The sequence below is a fragment of the Scardinius erythrophthalmus genome (assembly GCF_964197995.2).
Source record: "Scardinius erythrophthalmus genome assembly, contig: HAP1_SCAFFOLD_243, whole genome shotgun sequence".
Taxonomy (NCBI): domain Eukaryota; kingdom Metazoa; phylum Chordata; class Actinopteri; order Cypriniformes; family Leuciscidae; genus Scardinius; species Scardinius erythrophthalmus.
The window spans coordinates 50,589-68,296 of record NW_028296368.1 but is presented as its reverse complement, the minus strand read 5'-3'; the positions used below and the strand labels follow the sequence as shown (position 1 = coordinate 68,296).

The following is a 17,708-nucleotide window of genomic DNA, read 5'->3' as shown; positions in this document are numbered from 1 at the left end:
TGTAGGTCCAACAATGACATCATCCATTAATACATTGTCATGCAACTTGCTCACATGTGAAACTTTCGACGTGGTCTGCACCCGTTTATCTTTCTTACTTGAATCCAGACATGTCTTAACAGATTTGCACATAGTTGCTGGTTTCTGTGCACATGTTCGTTCACCAGAGTCTCCAACACACTTACTCTGCTCTGCTGCACTCGTAGGTGAAACTTGTGCGACGTTGCCTTGTTGACCAGACCTACATGAACGCATCTCAGCACTCGTTGCCTTATCGATTACTGTTGCTGTCACACCCGTCACTTCAAATGATTCTCCCTGACCTTTCAGTGATGTGGCAAGGTTATCAACATGATAAAACAACATGTAAATGTCGTCACAATAAACTACTACGCTTGTGCCTGCATTAGACTTAACCATACCTTTATCATCACGTGAATGGGAATCAACCACAGCAAACATTGACCCTGCCTTTATAACTGCACAAATGTAGCCATAAATGTTCAACAAACATGCATCAGACTGAAACAGGGCCCTCTGAAGTGCATCCTCTATAGACATGCACACACCTCTCAATGCACCATCATACACATCATTACCAAAAACACCACTCAGAGAATCTGACATCTTTATTGAGAATGTTGTGTTGAAGAGTGTGTGCACAGTTGGCAATTCTGGAACAGCAACATAACCACGCCATGCTGAATCATTGATCTTCCCCTGTAAGTCCATGGATGTGTACAGGTCATCTCCATGCAACAGAACAGCATCCAGGTCATCTCTTGTCCACGTCAGCACATCCTTCAGCACACTCATCATGACTGCTGTGATGCTGTTTGCTGCACACTGTCTGCCACGGTTGAAACCAAATCTGGAATCAGCTTGATGGAAGGAACCCTGTAAGACTCTCTGTGGAAAATAATCAGAGTTATCGACATCAAGAGATGAACACATCGGAAGGTTATTGGAATCCATTGAAACATTATTGCAAGCCATTGAGGGGTTATTGTAAACCATTGAGGGATTATTGTAAACCATTGAAAAATTATTGGAACCCATTGAAAGGTTATTGGAAGTCATTGGAAGGTTATTGGAAGTCATTGGAAGGTTATTGGAAGTCATTGGAAGGTTTTTGGAAGGTATTTGGAAGTTTTTGGCAATTGCCGGAAAGTTTTGGAAATCCAGGCTCTCGACAGTAGAACCAGAGAACGATGCCTTTTTTTCAAGAGGAGGCATAACCTCAGCCAACTCCATGGAGGAAGTGAGCAGAACGCGCTCAGCATTCCTCCTCTTTGCCGCCCGGGACCGACGGAAACCCTTTCCACGTGGCATCTGCAATTATATGAAAACACACAGACATATACAGACATATATATATATATATATATATTTATTTGTGCCCTTAATTTGTACATCCTTTTTGACAAAAACGTTCTCCTGAACACATTACAAATGTGTTTACATTCACAAAAATACACGGGTACAAAAATAATTTTTCATTATAACTAAATTACCAATGACCAATTGATTCAATTAACTTGTAAACTGTAAAATAAAGCATGTATTTAACTTCTACACAATGCCTTGTATTACCTATATTTTCACATAGATAAAAAATAGTTTACCAGGCCTTACCTTAGATTACTTCTGAAAGTCTTCTGAAACACAAGGAAAAATCTCAAATTCAGTTCACACAACATTAATAGACAATTAGTCACCAATTATGATAATCAATTATAATAATCAATTTCAATGAGTATCAGTATTTGTTTCATTAAAAAGACAAACTCATAAAATTCATTAAAAATATATATATAATTAGTCTTTTCAATCTATTAAAAATGTACTACATTACACATTCACCAAATAATCACTATTAAAAATATTTGAGCTTTTAATGATTTTATATTGTAATCATTTCACAGTTATTCTCCACATTAGAAGCAAATTAATCTCAGTGGCATCATTTCAAAGACAGGGCTTAACCTAAACCAGGATTAGGCCTTAGTTCAATTATGATATTTAAGTAGGTTTTATAAACATGCCCTAGAAAAAACATTACTAGTGTGCATATTGAGACAAAACAATGATATTAAATAATATATATTTTGATAATATAATATATATTTTAAGATATGTCTAAAATCACTCAAACATGCATTTTACCCTTGGACTAGCTTAAGCCTTGAATGTGAAACCAATGGAGTAAATTTTAAATATTTAATTGAGGATAGGAGCAGAATGCAACTCAATGCATATATTTATAATATTTAAGAGTGCTGGCCTACATAATTAGAATACGTAAAGTAGCACAGAGGCAACACTATACACTTTTATTTGCACAGACGTGTTTCTACGCATGCCATCACGCAGATCGTCAAACTTCATTAAATATTATTTCTCGTAAGGTTCGAGTGGTGTCGTGTGTGTGTGTGTGTGTGACAGAGAGGAATTAGAAACAAGCAGAATGTGGTTGTTTGTAAAGCACACGCATCATCATGTATCTGTTTTAAAACTAAGCTAAGACATAAATCTGAAATTATCTTAATCAATATAGAATCGCTGGAGAGAATCTATAACACAATATCACATAAATTAAACAAACTGTTATGCGTAGCGTGCCAAGTTGATGCTTCATCTGCAATACAAACTGGTTTACTCTCGCACATCACGGGACCAGACTGTAATCGCAGCTTTGCACTTAAAAAAAAATGCATTTCATCATATCACAAATGCAATTAATTGTTCATCGCTAAGCTAACACATATGTATCTGTTACACTATATAGTGTCTGTATAGAATTAATAGTAGAATGAAGTAGAGAAATAATAACAAATAATATTTTGTAAACCAGCTGTTTCGTTGCAGTAATGAAACAAAACACATCAATACAAATGTCAGGATCCCAATGAACACTTAAATTAAAACATAACAAACCAGTATATAATACATACATGCACGTAAGCGTGGCCAATGTGGCAAAAATATCATATAACGATTATTTAAATAAAATAAAAAATCACAATTAACAAATTTATCACAGTTCTTTTTATGTTGGTTTTACCATTTTGCAAGTAACTAATCTCCCTATTTTTTAAACAAAACATTACAAGGTAACAAAAAGTAACAAAAAAAAATAATTGCAAGCATTTAGGCCAAAGTGGCAAACATAAAAATCGTTGTCAATATTTTCTTTGTTATTAAAAATTACAAACAAAGATACACATTGCATATACACACCAAAATATTCAAATAAACAATGCTTTATATATTATTATTACTTTTCACCTACAGTAGGTGTTAAACAGTAACATTAAAATACAAAAATAAAACACTAAATTGACTTTACTGTATTTATAGATTGATTCGTATTAAAGCTACTAGTAAAGTTCTCAGTCAACAGCAAATAGTTATTTTCTCCTAGTCCCCATTGACTTCCTTAGTATAGTTTTCCCTACTATGCAATTCAATGGAGGTCAGCAACTTTATGGATAGATACATTATTCAAAATATCTTATTTTGTGTTCAGCACAAGAAAGAAATTAATACAGGTTTGGAGCAAATTTAGAATGAGTAAAAAATGACACAATTATCATTTTTGAGTGAACTTTTCTTTTAATGATAAGCCGAAACATGTTTATTATAAGGCTACTCTGTCACTTTAAGACCTGCACGCGACGCGTCTAATACACGCATGACTCGCACCCAGTTTTCTCTCAAATGTTTTCTTGCTTTCACTTTAGTCATAAACCAAATGTGTTTACGTAAATCTTTTATTGACAAGTATTGGCTTAATAAGACACAAAGACAACTTAGTCCATTAACCAAGGCGCTGTTTAACAGGCTTTAAGTGTCTAACATACACTTCGGGTTTAATGCGCTCAGAAACACGCATGAACAGCGCATCAGCACACGAATGAAATATTTAACCATGCAAATGCAAATAATGCCCTTTAGTGAATTGCAGTGTCCCGTGAGTGTAACTCTACCTCTGCATTAACATGTGATGTCAATGCACGTCGCGTTGTACAGTGGCGGAAACGCCAGAAAACTGATAAAATGTGTGCTACTATTGCATGATAATATATTTCTTCAAAAGTAGATCGTGAACGTATTTTAATCATCTACGAACAAAACTCGTACAATCTGAATTCATTCCGATGAATGAATCTGAATATTGTTTACATGGACACTAAACGTGATCAAAAAGCATTCGCACTACAAATGACAACCGGAATATTTACCTCACAGAACAATACGCACTTTAGTCTGTCGCATTTCGTGTTGTTTTCTTATGAATCATGATAGGCTCTCTCAAAATGGTACAAATACGCACATTCCTACACGTACTGAACTAAAGTTAATGCTCTCTTCAACGACCACAGGATTCGAGAATAACATATTTTCAAACGAATCATACCTTCAAAACACCTCATCTATACAACACACTACATATAGGATTATTTTAAAATACTTTTGCATGCTATTTTGTTAAGATTAACGTTAGCTTTACAACACCACAATGAGCAAACCTCATTAAATTAAAACACCAACTAACGCCTATTTCTCACAAATAAACATACACGTCAACTAATATACACATACTTCAAATTATGTTAGATATATTATGAATAAGCAATAATAAATACTGATTAATAAGATTATATAGACAACACATGAGAGCACGTTCTTACCGTTAGAGAAATGGGAACACAATAACTTCCTACCAACCGGAAATGTTCTCTCTGCCAACAGTCGCAGCTCCCCCAGTGGCTGGGATCTGGGAATGAATAAACATTTACCCTCCTTGCATACATAGCATAACTTTTACTTTATTACATTAACATAACTGACCATTTATTCACCAGGGGTCTCATTTATAAAGCGTGCGTACGCACAAAACGGGGCTGGAAACGTACGTACGCCAGTTCCCACGCAAAGGTTGTGATCTATAAAAAACAAACTTGACGGGAGAATATGCGCACCTTTAAGCAAACATTGAGCCGTGCGTACGCACATTCTGGAGACAAAGGGAATTGGCGACACCGATGGTGAGCTGGAGTTAATTGTCTTTTTGGTCACTTTTAGACAGAAAATCAAAAGAAAATTTAACATACAGAAAAATAATACAAATATAATTTCACTCACCAAGCTTGTCACTTGAAGCAAATATCCATCCCTTCTTAAATGTCCGCGCCAGCGAGCGCATTGGGCCGTTTGAAACTGACGCAAATAACAGTTTAAATAAATAAAATAATGATTTAAACTATGTTTTACTTCTAATATATACATTTAGATTAAATATGCCATTCATATTAATGGAGTTGCACTTAAACATGAAATCATTACTCAGAAGTTACAACATTTTTATATTCAAATTCAGTCAATAGAAATATTTGTTGTGGATGCAATGTTTTTGAACACTTTTCCTCTGGCATGCTGTGTTTTAATGTTTTAACCACAGAGAAAACTGCTTATCATGATAATACCAGATTGTCTGAGAAAATAGTTTCGTGCAAATAATGCCCAAGGCCTATCTGTTTCCATTAAAAATATCAATTAAAAATACAATACGGCCAGTGGAAAAGATTGAGAAAAACTTTCTCTGAAATGTATTTAACACTATTTGATGTATGTATTCAAAAACAAGGCAAGGATAGGCAACAACTTGATTTTTATTAATGTAATGTGTCTTGTACCGTTAAACGTTATCACGTGTATGAATAATCATATGCAAATGATATGCAGATGAGGATCTGCATAGTAAAATAGGCGTTGTAAGCTGTTCGTGGTCATTCCACAAAATTGGTGCCTTTTGTGTCCCTGAGAAATAATCAGACGTAGAATTACTATAACAACAAATAAATTTGTGATTTAAAAACATAATAGTACTATGTATTATTTCCTCAAGATTACATTAAATTAAAGTCATTTATATATTATTTTAAATAATAAAAATTGCATTTATGCTGATAATGGTAAAGTTTTTGGCCTGTCCCTCCCTGTGATTGTTCTTTTTCAGCAGGACTTTTAATTTGCAAATTGAACACAAAATTATACAACAATCACATTTTCATATTTTTCTAAGTATAGTGTCACTGTTAAGCAATGTTTTGGCATAAATATACATTATTTTTAATAAAATATAAATAATTTTATCGGTATCCCCTGATTTCATGTCATGCCTGTTACCCTCACCAAACACCCCTTGTAAAATAATGGTACATTCCTGTGACATCACTTCCAGAAAGTTACATCATCTCTCATTCATTATTCCAACAGTTAGAACACAAGCAAGTTTCTCTCTCTCTTCTATAATACTCTATTTTGATGATTTATTAGGTTTAACTGAGGTGCGGACATCATGCAATGTCAAAACTGTTACTGATTGTTAAAGTATAAATTTAAATTAATGTAATCAATATCTACAAGTAATATCCTTTCAAAGTGTACAACATGTGCTTTTGTGGCCTTGCCCTAATAGCTAGCAATTAGCAAATTAGCTTGAATTTGTCAAACCTGTTACTGTCAGGCCTGTTACTTTTGTATAGTAACAGGTTTTGACATGTGGGGTAACAGGGATGACATAGATTAGGTGTCACCTTAGCCACACTGTTTTTAAAGTTTATCGGTGTAAATTGCTAACATTTTTAAAGGTCATCCTGGGTGTTTTATTGAGCTAATGCCTATATCATTTAGAGTTGGTATTGCTGGTGCATCTGTATCATCTCAGGGAACCGAGGTTACGCTAGCATGCAGGGATGCCAGATCAACCCCTTGGCCTGAAAGAGGAGGTCCCTCCTCACTGGTATCAACCATGGAGCAGTGCTCGTCAGCTGCATCAGAACTGGGAACCAGGCTTGGTTCGTCCAGAGCGGAGCCACAAGTAGCACTGCGCATCCGTTTTCCCTGATTCGCCCTAATACCTGCGGTAAGAGCGTGACGGGGGGAAAAGCATAGAGCAGGCAGCGGGGCCAGATGTGAGCCAGCGCATCCCTGCTCTTGGAGAAAAAGTCCGAACAGTGAGCATTTTCCTGAGACACAAATGGGTCTACCTTCGCTCTGCCGAATATCTTCCACAGCAGTTGGACTGTCTGCGGATGTAAAGACCATTCCCCTGCCAGAACATTGTTCCTGAACAGTCTGCCTGGTCCTACATTCAGGTGACCTGGCACGTGCGCTGCTCTCAGCAAGCGCAGATTATGCTGAGCCCAGATCAGGAGGCGTTCCGTCAGCCTGTAAAGGCTTCGGGATCTGATACCTCCTTGGGAATTTATATAGGCCACCACCGACATGTTGTCCGATCGGACCAAGACGCGGTATCCTTTTATTTTGGGACAGAAAACGCCTCAGCGCATTGTCAACTGCCATAATTTCCAGGCAGTTTATGTGTAGAAGCTTTTCCCGTTCTGACCACTGGCCAAAGAACGGTCTGCCCTCGAGCAGCGCTCCCCATCCCGAGGTGGAGGCGTCCTTGGACACTACCTTCACACTCGAGGAAGTCCCCAGGCTTACACCTGACCTGTACCAGTCGGTCGCTTTCCAAGGTTTCAGAGCTGAGATGCATTTTTGATCTACCTTGAGGCATAAGAGACCGGAGGTCCACGCTCGACGCAGTACTCGCGCTTTAGCCAGAACAGGCCAAACGGCAGGACTTTGTTTTTGACACCAAACTTTGCATGTCTCATTGTCACTTCACTCTGACCACATCACATCAGTTTTGTGACTGCGCCACCTACTGGTCAAAAGTGATAATCCATTAAATCATATTTTTAATTACTTTTTATATGATTTTTCAGCCATTTCGCCTAAAATCATACTTTTTCGTACTCCTCCTAGACCGTTTGTCCGAATTTCACCAAAATCGAATCGTATCATCTCCAGACCGTGCCGACTAAAAGTTATGTATTTCGTGTCGATTGACGAAACTGTTTTCATATAGCGCAGCAGCAAAGTTGAGGCATGATGCTAAAAGCACTATTCAGGCTTTATCTCTGCAATGCCTTGACATATTAACACCAAACTAGTTATGTGTCATTGTCACTTCACACTGACCACATCACATCAGTTTTGTAACTGCTCCACCTATTGGTCAAAAGTGATAATCCATTAAATCATATTCTAAATTACTTTTCATATGATTTTTCAGCCATTTCATCTAAAATCCTCTTTAAATGTATTTAATTGCTCATTGTTCCAGTTGGTCTGACACCTTCAGCCAAGTTGGCATATCCTGTCATCTGCTTGCGCTTGGCCCCGATAATTGCTGCTTGCAGCTATATTTATTATTATTATTCTTCCGCCATGGGAGTCTATGGCAGCCCATAGAACCGATTGCGGGAAAGTTGTTTTGATTTGACATTCTGATAGAGGACCGTCTCAACATTAAATACACCAATTTTGGTGTTTCTAAGTCATTCCCTCTAGCGCCACCACCTGTCCAAAGTTTCACTTTTACTTTGCTAATAACTTTTGAACCGTAAGGCCAATCAGCGAAATTCTTTTTTTCTCTGATTCCTGAGCTTATGGCGATTCGATTGCACCCTATGACGTCATTTTCCGTCATAAAAATATGGCCGCCATCTTGAATTTTCAAAAAAAGCTACTTTTTCGAACTCGTCCTAGACGGTTTGTCCGATTTGCACGAAAATTGAACCAGATCATCTTCAGGTAGTGCTGACAAAAAGTTATGGAATTCAAATGGATTCGTCAAACCGTTTTCGATAAACGCACAAATACATTTTACGTAGCGCTAGCAAAAACAGTCGTAAGGCCGTATCTCCGCAACAGTTTATCGTATTCAGACCAAACTTGGTACTTGTACTCACAAGCATGACCTGAGGCTACATGCTGTGTTTCGGCGCAGCGCCACCTACTGGTCCGGAGATATGAAAAATGGCTATTTTTGCTTATAACTTCTGAACAGTTTGTCCAAAAATCATACAATTGGTCTTGTTAGATTCAGGGCAACATGCCGAGTCGACTGATATCCAATTTGACCATATCGGTCATTTTGGCTGTCGGCCATTTTGAATTTTGTGCTAAAATTCTGTATTTTATGAACGCATGAACGGATTGTTACGAAACGTGGTATGGGTCATCAGCACAATGCCCTGAATGAGCCTGAGAAGTTTCGAAACAGCGCCACCTAGTGGTGAATTTTTTTTTTCAAATGCTTATAACTTTGGGTGTGGTCGACTTATTTTCACGAAACTCATCTTTTTAGACTCCTGAATCGTTGCCGAGTCCTACGATACCAAACATGCTAGGTTTTGCCTTACGGTTTGTGTAACGTTGTGATTTAGCGCTTAAAAAACATTTGGCTATATCTTTGAAACCGCTAGTCCGATCGAGATGAAACCACCGTCAGAAGTTTGGAAACATAGGTCGATAGCTATACGCCAATGCCCAAATGCGAAAATATTGATGTTTAGGGGTACTAATTTCCAATCAAAGTCATGTGTCAGTCATTTTTTTCGTGTTTTTTCATATAAATGTCTATAACTCCGAAGCGAATTGAGATATTTTCACCAAAATTGACACACATATGTATGGGCTCACTCTGAGGACACGTAAAAAAAATTGTGGGACTGAGCCTCTTGGTGGCGCTATAATTGAACAAAATATGAAATTCCCATTGACTTCAATACAGTTTTGTGAAATAAAATGCTATACTAAACAAATGCATTGGTGTAATATTACGAAACTCAGATTGTGTCATCAGCACCATCCCCTGAAGGCAACCAAAATATTTCAAGACAGCGCCACCTAGTGGTCAAAAGTTATAACAAAATTTCCAAAAAGGCTAATAACTTTTGAATAAATCTGGCTATTGAAATGCCACGGGTCTTAATAGATTCCTTGGGTCAAGCCGAGAACATAGATACCAAGTTTTCCTTATTTGGCCAAACTTCCTGTCCGCCATCTTGATTTTCATTCAAAACCTACTTTTTCGAACTCCTCCTAGACCGTTTGTCCGATTTTCACTAAAATCGAATCGTATCATCTCCAGACTGTGCCGACAAAAAGTTATGGATTTCGTGTCGATTGATGAAACCGTTTTCGTATAGCACAGCAGCAAAGTTGAGGCATGATGCCAAAATGACTATTCAGGCTTTATATCTGCAATGCCTCGACATATTGACACAAAACTTTGTATGTGTCACTGTCTACTTACTCTGACCACACCACATCAATTTCGTAACAGCGCCACCTTTTGGTCAAAAGTGACAATCCATTAAATCATATTTTGAATCACTTTTTACATGATTTTTCAGCCATTTCGCCTAAAATCCTCTTTAAATGTCTTTAATTGCTCATTGTTGCAGTTGGTCTGACACTTTCAGACATGTTGGCATGTCTTGTCGTCTTATTCTGCTTGGCCCCGGTAATTGCTGCTTGCAGCTATATTTATTCTTCTTCTTCTTCTTCTTCTTCCGCTCTTGGAGTCTATGGCAGCCCATAGAACCGATTGCGGGAAAGTTGTTTTGGTTTGACATTCTGATAGAGGACAGTCCCAACATTAAATACACCAATTTTTGTGTTTCTAAGTCATTCCCTCTAGCGCCACCACCTGTCCAAAGTTTCACTTTTATCTTGCTAATAACTTTTGAACCGTAAGGCCAATCAACAAAATTCTTTTTTCATCTGATTCCTGAGCTCATGCCGATTCGATTGCATCCTATTACTTAATTTTCCGTAATAAAAATATGGCCGCCATTTTGAATCATTCGAAAAACCTACTTTTTCGAACTCGTCCTAGACGGTTTGTCCGATTTGCACGAAAATTGAACCAGATCATCTTCAGGGAGTGCTGACAAAAAGTTATGGAATTCAAATTGATTCGTCAAACCGTTTTCGATAAACGCTCGAACAAATTTTACGTAGCACCTGCAAAAACAGTCGTAAGGCTGTATCTCCGCAACGGTTTATCGTATTCAGACCAAACTTGGTACATGTCATCACAAGCATGACCTGAGGCTACATGCTGCGTTTCGGCGCAGCGCCACCTACTGGTCCGGAGATATGAAAAATGGCTATTTTTGCTTATAACTTCTGAACTGTTTGTCCAAAAATCATAAAATTGGTCTCGTTAGATTCAGGGCAACATGCTGAGTCGACTGATATCCAATTTTACCATATCGGCCATTTTGACTGTCGGCCATTTTGAATTATGTGCTAAAATGCTGTATTTTAGGAACGCATTAACGGATTGTTACAAAACTTGGCATGGGTCATCAGCACGATGTCCTGAAGGAGCGTGAGAAGTTTCGAAACAGCGCCACCTAGTGGTGAAATTTTTTTTTCAAACGCTTATAACTTTGGGTTTGGTCGACTTATTTTCACAAGACTCATCTAATTAGACTCCTGAAACCTTGCCGAGTCCTACGATACCAAACATGCTAGGTTTCGCCTTACGGTTTGTGTAGCGTTGTGATTTAGCGCTTAAAAAACATTAGGCTATATCTTCGAAACCGCTTGTCCGATCGAGACGAAACCACCGTCAGAAGTTTGGAAACATAGGTCGATAGCTATACGCCAATGCCCAAATGCGAAAATATTGATGTTTAGGGGTACTAATTTCCAATCAAAGTCATGTGTCAGTCATTTTTTTCGTGTTTTTTCATATAAATGTCTATAACTCCGAAGCGAATTGAGATATTTGCACCAAAATTGACACACATATGTATGGGCTCACTCTGAGGACACGTAAAAAAAATTGTGGGACTGAGCCTCTTGGTGGCGCTATAATTGAACAAAATATGAAATTCCCATTGACTTCAATACAGTTTTGTGAAATAAAATGCTATACTAAACAAATGCATTGGTGTAATATTACGAAACTCAGATTGTGTCATCAGCACCATCCCCTGAAGGCAACCAAAATATTTCAAGACAGCGCCACCTAGTGGTCAAAAGTTATAACAAAATTTCCAAAAAGGCTAATAACTTTTGAATAAATCTGGCTATTGAAATGCCACGGATCTTAATAGATTCCTTGGGTCAAGCCGAGAACATAGATACCAAGTTTTCCTTATTTGGCCAAACTTCCTGTCCGCCATCTTGATTTTCATTCAAAACCTACTTTTTCTAACTCCTCCTAGACCGTTTGTCCGATTTTCACCAAAATCGAATCGTATCATCTCCAGACTGTGCCGACAAAAAGTTATGGATTTCGTGTCGATTGATGAAACCGTTTTTGTATAGCACAGCAGCAAAGTTGAGGCATGATGCCAAAATGACTATTCAGGCTTTATATCTGCAATGCCTCGACATATTGACACAAAACTTTGTATGTGTCACTGTCTCCTTACTCTGACCACACCACATCAATTTCGTAACAGCGCCACCTTTTGGTCAAAAGTGACAATCCATTAAATCATATTTTGAATCACTTTTTACATGATTTTTCAGCCATTTCGCCTAAAATCCTCTTTAAATGTCTTTAATTGCTCATTGTTGCAGTTGGTCTGACACTTTCAGACATGTTGGCATGTCTTGTCGTCTTATTCTGCTTGGCCCCGGTAATTGCTGCTTGCAGCTATTTTTAGGGGCCAAGCACCGAAGGTGCGGAGGCACCTATTGTATCTGTTCCGTTTCTTATTATTATTATTATTATTATTATTATTATTATTCTTCCGCCATGGGAGTCTATGGCAGCCCATAGAACCGATTGCGGGAAAGTTGTTTTGGTTTGACATTCTGATAGAGGACCGTCTCAACATTAAATACACCAATTTTGGTGTTTCTAAGTCATTCCCTCTAGCGCCACCACCTGTCCAAAGTTTCACTTTTATTTTGCTAATAACTTTTGAACCGTAAGGCCAATCAGCGAAATTCTTTTTTCCTCTGATTCCTGAGCTCATGGCGATTCGATTGCACCCTATGACGTCATTTGACGTCATAAAAATATGGCCGCCATCTTGAATTTTCAAAAAAAGCTACTTTTTCGAACTCGTCCTAGACGGTTTGTCCGATTTGCACGAAAATTGAACCAGATCATCTTCAGGTAGTGCTGACAAAAAGTTATGGAATTCAAATGGATTCGTCAAACCGTTTTCAATAAACGCACAAATACATTTTACGTAGCGCTAGCAAAAACAGTCGTAAGGCCGTATCTCCGCAACGGTTTATCATATTCAGACCAAACTTGGTACTTGTACTCACAAGCATGACCTGAGGCTACATGCTGTGTTTCGGCGCAGCGCCACCTACTGGTCCGGAGTTATGAAAAATGGCTATTTTTGCTTATAACTTCTGAACAGTTTGTCCAAAAATCATACAATTGGTCTCGTTAGATTCAGGGCAACATGCCGAGTCGACTGATATCCAATTTGACCATATCGGTCATTTTGGCTGTCGGCCATTTTGAATTATGTGCTAAAATTCTGTATTTTATGAACGCATGAACAGATTGTTACGAAACGTGGTATGGGTCATCAGCACAATGCCCTGAATGAGCCTGAGAAGTTTCGAAACAGCGCCACCTAGTGGTGAATTTTTTTTTTCAAATGCTTATAACTTTGGGTGTGGTCGACTTATTTTCACGAAACTCATCTTTTTAGACTCCTGAATCGTTGCCGAGTCCTACGATACCAAACATGCTAGGTTTTGCCTTACGGTTTGTGTAGCGTTGTGATTTAGCGCTTAAAATACATTTGGCTATATCTTTGAAACCGCTAGTCCGATCGAGACGAAACCACCGTCAGAAGTTTGGAAACATAGGTCGATAGCTATACGCCAATGCCCAAATGCGAAAATATTGATGTTTAGGGGTACTAATTTCCAATCAAAGTCATGTGTCAGTCATTTTTTTCGTGTTTTTTCATATAAATGTCTATAACTCCGAAGCGAATTGAGATATTTTCACCAAAATTGACACACATATGTATGGGCTCACTCTGAGGACACGTAAAAAAAATTGTGGGACTGAGCCTCTTGGTGGCGCTATAATTGAACAAAATATGAAATTCCCATTGACTTCAATACAGTTTTGTGAAATAAAATGCTATACTAAACAAATGCATTGGTGTAATATTACGAAACTCAGATTGTGTCATCAGCACCATCCCCTGAAGGCAACCAAAATATTTTAAGACAGCGCCACCTAGTGGTCAAAAGTTATAACAAAATTTCCAAAAAGGCTAATAACTTTTGAATAAATCTGGCTATTGAAATGCCACGGGTCTTAATAGATTCCTTGGGTCAAGCCGAGAACATAGATACCAAGTTTTCCTTATTTGGCCAAACTTCCTGTCCGCCATCTTGATTTTCATTCAAAACCTACTTTTTCGAACTCCTCCTAGACCGTTTGTCCGATTTTCACCAAAATCGAATCGTATCATCTCCAGACTGTGCCGACAAAAAGTTATGGATTTCGTGTCGATTGATGAAACCGTTTTCGTATAGCACAGCAGCAAAGTTGAGGCATGATGCCAAAATGACTATTCAGGCTTTATATCTGCAATGCCTCGACATATTGACACAAAACTTTGTATGTGTCACTGTCTCCTTACTCTGACCACACCACATCAATTTCGTAACAGCGCCACCTTTTGGTCAAAAGTGACAATCCATTAAATCATATTTTGAATCACTTTTTACATGATTTTTCAGCCATTTCGCCTAAAATCCTCTTTAAATGTCTTTAATTGCTCATTGTTGCAGTTGGTCTGACACTTTCAGACATGTTGGCATGTCTTGTCGTCTTATTCTGCTTGGCCCCGGTAATTGCTGCTTGCAGCTATATTTATTATTATTATTCTTCCGCCATGGGAGTCTATGGCAGCCCATAGAACCTATTGCGGGAAAGTTGTTTTGGTTTGACATTCTGATAGAGGACCGTCTCAACATTAAATACACCAATTTTGGTGTTTCTAAGTCATTCCCTCTAGCGCCACCACCTGTCCAAAGTTTCACTTTTATTTTGCTAATAACTTTTGAACCGTAAGGCCAATCAGCGAAATTCTTTTTTCCTCTGATTCCTGAGCTCATGGCGATTCGATTGCACCCTATGACGTCATTTGCCGTCATAAAAATATGGCCGCCATCTTGAATTTTCAAAAAAAGCTACTTTTTCGAACTCGTCCTAGACGGTTTGTCCGATTTGCACGAAAATTGAACCAGATCATCTTCAGGTAGTGCTGACAAAAAGTTATGGAATTCAAATGGATTCGTCAAACCGTTTTCAATAAACGCACAAATACATTTTACGTAGCGCTAGCAAAAACAGTCGTAAGGCCGTATCTCCGCAACGGTTTATCGTATTCAGACCAAACTTGGTACATGTACTCACAAGCATGACCTGAGGCTACATGCTGTGTTTCGGCGCAGCGCCACCTACTGGTCCGGAGATATGAAAAATGGCTATTTTTGCTTATAACTTCTGAACAGTTTGTCCAAAAATCATACAATTGGTCTCGTTAGATTCAGGGCAACATGCCGAGTCGACTGATATCCAATTTGACCATATCGGTCATTTTGGCTGTCGGCCATTTTGAATTTTGTGCTAAAATTCTGTATTTTATGAACGCATGAACGGATTGTTACGAAACGTGGTATGGGTCATCAGCACAATGCCCTGAATGAGCCTGAGAAGTTTCGAAACAGCGCCACCTAGTGGTGAATTTTTTTTTTCAAATGCTTATAACTTTGGGTGTGGTCGACTTATTTTCACGAAACTCATCTTTTTAGACTCCTGAATCGTTGCCGAGTCCTACGATACCAAACATGCTAGGTTTTGCCTTACGGTTTGTGTAGCGTTGTGATTTAGCGCTTAAAAAACATTTGGCTATATCTTTGAAACCGCTAGTCCGATCGAGACGAAACCACCGTCAGAAGTTTGGAAACATAGGTCGATAGCTATACGCCAATGCCCAAATGCGAAAATATTGATGTTTAGGGGTACTAATTTCCAATCAAAGTCATGTGTCAGTCATTTTTTTCGTGTTTTTTCATATAAATGTCTATAACTCCGAAGCGAATTGAGATATTTTCACCAAAATTGACACACATATGTATGGGCTCACTCTGAGGACACGTAAAAAAAATTGTGGGACTGAGCCTCTTGGTGGCGCTATAATTGAACAAAATATGAAATTCCCATTGACTTCAATACAGTTTTGTGAAATAAAATGCTATACTAAACAAATGCATTGGTGTAATATTACGAAACTCAGATTGTGTCATCAGCACCATCCCCTGAAGGCAACCAAAATATTTCAAGACAGCGCCACCTAGTGGTCAAAAGTTATAACAAAATTTCCAAAAAGGCTAATAACTTTTGAATACATCTGGCTATTGAAATGCCACTGGTCTTAATAGATTCCTTGGGTCAAGCCGAGAACATAGATACCAAGTTTTCCTTATTTGGCCAAACTTCCTGTCCGCGATCTTGATTTTCATTCAAAACCTACTTTTTCGAACTCATCCTAGACCGTTTGTCCGATTTTCACCAAAATCGAATCGTATCATCTCCAGACTGTGCCGACAAAAAGTTATGGATTTCGTGTTGATTGATGAAACCGTTTTCGTATAGCACAGCAGCAAAGTTGAGGCATGATGCCAAAATGACTATTCAGGCTTTATATCTGCAATGCCTCGACATATTGACACCAAACTTTGTATGTGTCACTGTCTCCTTACTCTGACCACACCACATCAATTTCGTAACAGCGCCACCTTTTGGTCAAAAGTGACAATCCATTAAATCATATTTTGAATCACTTTTTACATGATTTTTCAGCCATTTCGCCTAAAATCCTCTTTAAATGTCTTTAATTGCTCATTGTTGCAGTTGGTCTGACACTTTCAGACATGTTGGCATGTCTTGTCGTCTTATTCTGCTTGGCCCCGGTAATTGCTGCTTGCAGCTATATTTAGGGGCCAAGCACCGAAGGTGCGGAGGCACCTATTGTATCTGTTCCGTTTCTTATTATTATTATTATTATTATTAGGGGCCAAGCACCGAAGGTGCGGAGGCACCTATTGTATCTGTTCCGTTTCTTATTATTATTAGGGGCCAAGCACCGAAGGTGCGGAGGCACCTATTGTATCTGTTCCGTTTCTTATTATTATTATTATTATTAGGGGCCAAGCACCGAAGGTGCGGAGGCACCTATTGTATCTGTTCCGTTTATTATTATTATTATTATTATTATTATTATTATTATTCTTCCGCCATGGGAGTCTATGGCAGCCCATAGAACCGATTGCGGGAAAGTTGTTTTGGTTTGACATTCTGATAGAGGACCGTCTCAACATTAAATACACCAATTTTGGTGTTTCTAAGTCATTCCCTCTAGCGCCACCACCTGTCCAAAGTTTCACTTTTACTTTGCTAATAACTTTTGAACCGTAAGGCCAATCAGCGAAATTCTTTTTTTCTCTGATTCCTGAGCTTATGGCGATTCGATTGCACCCTATGACGTCATTTTCCGTCATAAAAATATGGCCGCCATCTTGAATTTTCAAAAAAAGCTACTTTTTCGAACTCGTCCTAGACGGTTTGTCCGATTTGCACGAAAATTGAACCAGATCATCTTCAGGTAGTGCTGACAAAAAGTTATGGAATTCAAATGGATTCGTCAAACCGTTTTCGATAAACGCACAAATACATTTTACGTAGCGCTAGCAAAAACAGTCGTAAGGCCGTATCTCCGCAACAGTTTATCGTATTCAGACCAAACTTGGTACTTGTACTCACAAGC

General features: G+C 38.3%; 1 protein-coding gene across 1 annotated transcript; it reads right to left on the bottom strand.

The window, feature by feature from the left end:
• Positions 1-611: 611 nt before the first annotated feature.
• On the bottom strand, positions 612-5,217 carry LOC308686400 (uncharacterized protein). The gene is made up of 4 exons (XM_081394824.1): positions 5,149-5,217; positions 4,695-4,780; positions 1,636-1,658; positions 612-1,332 (listed from the first exon to the last, which is right to left on the bottom strand). The coding sequence occupies exons 1-4, from the start codon at positions 5,207-5,209 to the stop codon at positions 1,119-1,121; spliced, it is 384 nt and encodes a 127-aa protein (XP_081250950.1). The 5' UTR covers positions 5,210-5,217; the 3' UTR covers positions 612-1,118.
• Between the last annotated feature and the right edge of the window lie 12,491 nt (positions 5,218-17,708).